The sequence below is a fragment of the Babylonia areolata genome, chromosome 12 (genome assembly GCF_041734735.1).
Source record: "Babylonia areolata isolate BAREFJ2019XMU chromosome 12, ASM4173473v1, whole genome shotgun sequence".
Lineage (NCBI taxonomy): Eukaryota > Metazoa > Mollusca > Gastropoda > Neogastropoda > Buccinidae > Babylonia > Babylonia areolata.
The window spans coordinates 42276513-42279012 of NC_134887.1; the positions used below are offsets into that span (position 1 = coordinate 42276513).

Below are 2500 nucleotides of genomic sequence, written 5' to 3' on the forward strand. Positions count from 1 at the left end.
CGTGTGTGACGTGGCCGCTGCACGTGCCTGCGTGCACCAGAGGCAGACACAGGTGGACAGGGCGGCCTCTGACGGAGACACTGGGGACTCCTTGGTCAACGTGTGTCTGTGAGTGCACTGGCTCCAGTTCGGGTTCGGGTGGGTGAGGGGGAGGCGTGTGTATGTGTGTCAGTGTGTGGGTATGAGTGTGTGTCAGTGGGGTTAGTGTGTGTGTGTGTGTGTGTGTGTGTGTGTGTGTGTGTGTGCTTCTTCTTATCCTCCTCCTCCTTCTCCTTCTTCTTCTTCCTCTCTTCCTCTTCTTCATCTTCTTCTCCCCCTGCCCACCTCCCCCTGTCGTCCTCCTCCACCACCACCACCACCACCTCCTCCTCCTCCTCTTCTTCCTCCTTCTTCTTCCTCCCCCCTTCACCACCACCACCACTCCTCCTCCTCCTGCTCCTCCTTCTTCTTCCTCCCCCTCCACCACCACCACCACCACCACCTCCTCCCCCTTCTTCTTCTTCTTCTTCCTCCCCCTCCACCACCACCACCACCTCCTCCTCTTTCTTCTTCTTCCTCCCCCTCCACCACCACCACCACCACCACCTCCTCCTCCTCCTCTTCTTCCTCCTTCTTCTCTTCCCCCCTTCACCACCACCACCACTCCTCCTCCTCCTCCTTCTTCTTCCTCCCCCTCCACCACCACCACCACCACCTCCTCCCCCTTCTTCTTCTTCTTCTTCCTCCCCCTCCACCACCACCACCACCACCACCACCACCTCCTCCTCCTCCTCTTCTTCCTCCTTCTTCTTCTTCCCCCCTTCACCACCACCACCACTCCTCCTCCTCCCCTTCTTCTTCTTCTTCTTCCTCCCCCTCCACCACCACCACCACCACCACCACCTCCTCCCCCTTCTTCTTCTTCTTCCTCCCCCTCCACCACCACCACCACCTCCTCCTCCTTCTTCTTCTTCTTCCTCCCCCTCCACCACCACCACCACCTCCTCCTCCTCCTCCTTCTCCTTCTCTTTTTTCTTCTTCTTCGTCGTCGTCATCATTGTCAACAGTGTCATTATCACCATCTTTTTTTTTTTCCTTTTCTTTTCTTTTTTGATCAACTCCCTTTATTCTGTGTCCAGCGCCACGCAGCGGGACGACCACGTGACGACGTGTTTCCATGACAACACCGAGGGCTGCCGGGAAGGAGATTTGAACTCGATGGTCCTGTCACAGATGTGGAAAGACACCGCCAACAGTGCTCACACTCTCTGTCAGCACGGTCAGTTCCTTCCGGGTCTGTCCTTCTGTCTGTCTGTCTCAATCTTTGTCTTTCTGTCTGTTTGTCTGTCTGTTTGTCTGCTCGTCTTATCCGTGTGTGTGTGTGTGTGTGTGTGTGTCTGGCTGTGTGTGTGTTTGATATGTTTGTCTTATCTGTTTCCAGTAGGTTTGCAGTGCCTGTATGTATGTATGTGTGTGTGTGTGTGTGTGTGTGTGTGTGTCTGTGTCTGTGTCTGTGTGTGTGTGCGTGTTTGCAAGTGTGTGTGTGTGTGTTGTGTGTGCGTGTGCGCACGTGCAAGTGTGTGTGTGTGTGTTTGCGTGTGTGTGTGTGTGCTTGTTTGTGCGTGTGCGCGCGTGCAAGTGTGTGTGCGCGTGTGCGTATGCGTGTGTGTGTGTGTGTGTGTGTGTGTGTATTCATCATCATCATCATCGTCGTCGTAGTCGTCTTCGTCGCCAACATTATTAGTAGGCTATGAGTATTATGTGTCAACAGTCTGTCACCATATCGTGTCCAAGGTGCGTAAAAAGTGAGGTGCGGAGAGAGAGAGAGGGCGAGAAAGACAGAGACAGACAGAGACAGAGAACGTGTAAGCGAGAGAGAAAAATAGAGACAAAGTAAGCTAGAGAAAGGGAGACAGAGAGAAAGGGAGACAGAGAGCGAGGGGGTGAGACAGAGAGAAAGGGAGACAGAGAGAAAGGGAGACAGAGAGCGAGGGGATGAGACAGAGAGAAAGGGAGACAGAGAGACGGGGATGAAACTAGAGCAAGCGAGAGAGACAAAGAGAGATGGAGACACAGAGAGAGAGGAAGACAGAGAGACAAAGAGAGATGGAGACACAGAGAGAGAGAGGAAGACAGAGAGACAAAGAGAGATGGAGACACAGAGAGAGAGGAAGACAGAGAGAGAGAGAGAGATGGGGACACAGAGAGAGAGAGGAAGACAGAGAGACAAAGAGAGATGGAGACAGAGAGAGAGAGAGGAAGACAGAGAGAGAGAGAGAGAGTGGAGACACAGAGAGAAGAGAGATGAGAAGAGAGAGGAGAGCAGAGAGAGAGAGAGAGATGGAGACACAGAGAGAGAAGGAAGAAGAGGAGCGAGCAAGAGAGATGGAGACACGAGAAGAGAGGAAGACAGAGAGACAAGAGAGATGGAGACACAGAGAGAGAGAGGAAGACAGAGAGAAGAGAGAGATGGAGACACAGAGAGAAGGGAAGACAGAGAGACAGAGAGAGATGGAGACAC

At 53.2% G+C, this 2500-nt stretch overlaps 1 protein-coding gene across 3 annotated transcripts in view; it reads left to right on the forward strand.

Moving 5' to 3' along the window:
• Window positions 1-2500, forward strand: part of LOC143288641 (uncharacterized) — a 30205-nt gene that overhangs the window by 12262 nt on the left and 15443 nt on the right. For all 3 annotated transcript variants that reach the window (XM_076597304.1, XM_076597305.1, XM_076597306.1), the window contains 2 exons: window positions 1-108; window positions 1119-1258. The exon at window positions 1-108 is cut by the window's left edge and continues 373 nt beyond it. In XM_076597304.1, the coding sequence (XP_076453419.1) occupies window positions 1-108; window positions 1119-1258 (248 nt within the window). The remainder of the gene's footprint in view (window positions 109-1118; window positions 1259-2500) is intronic.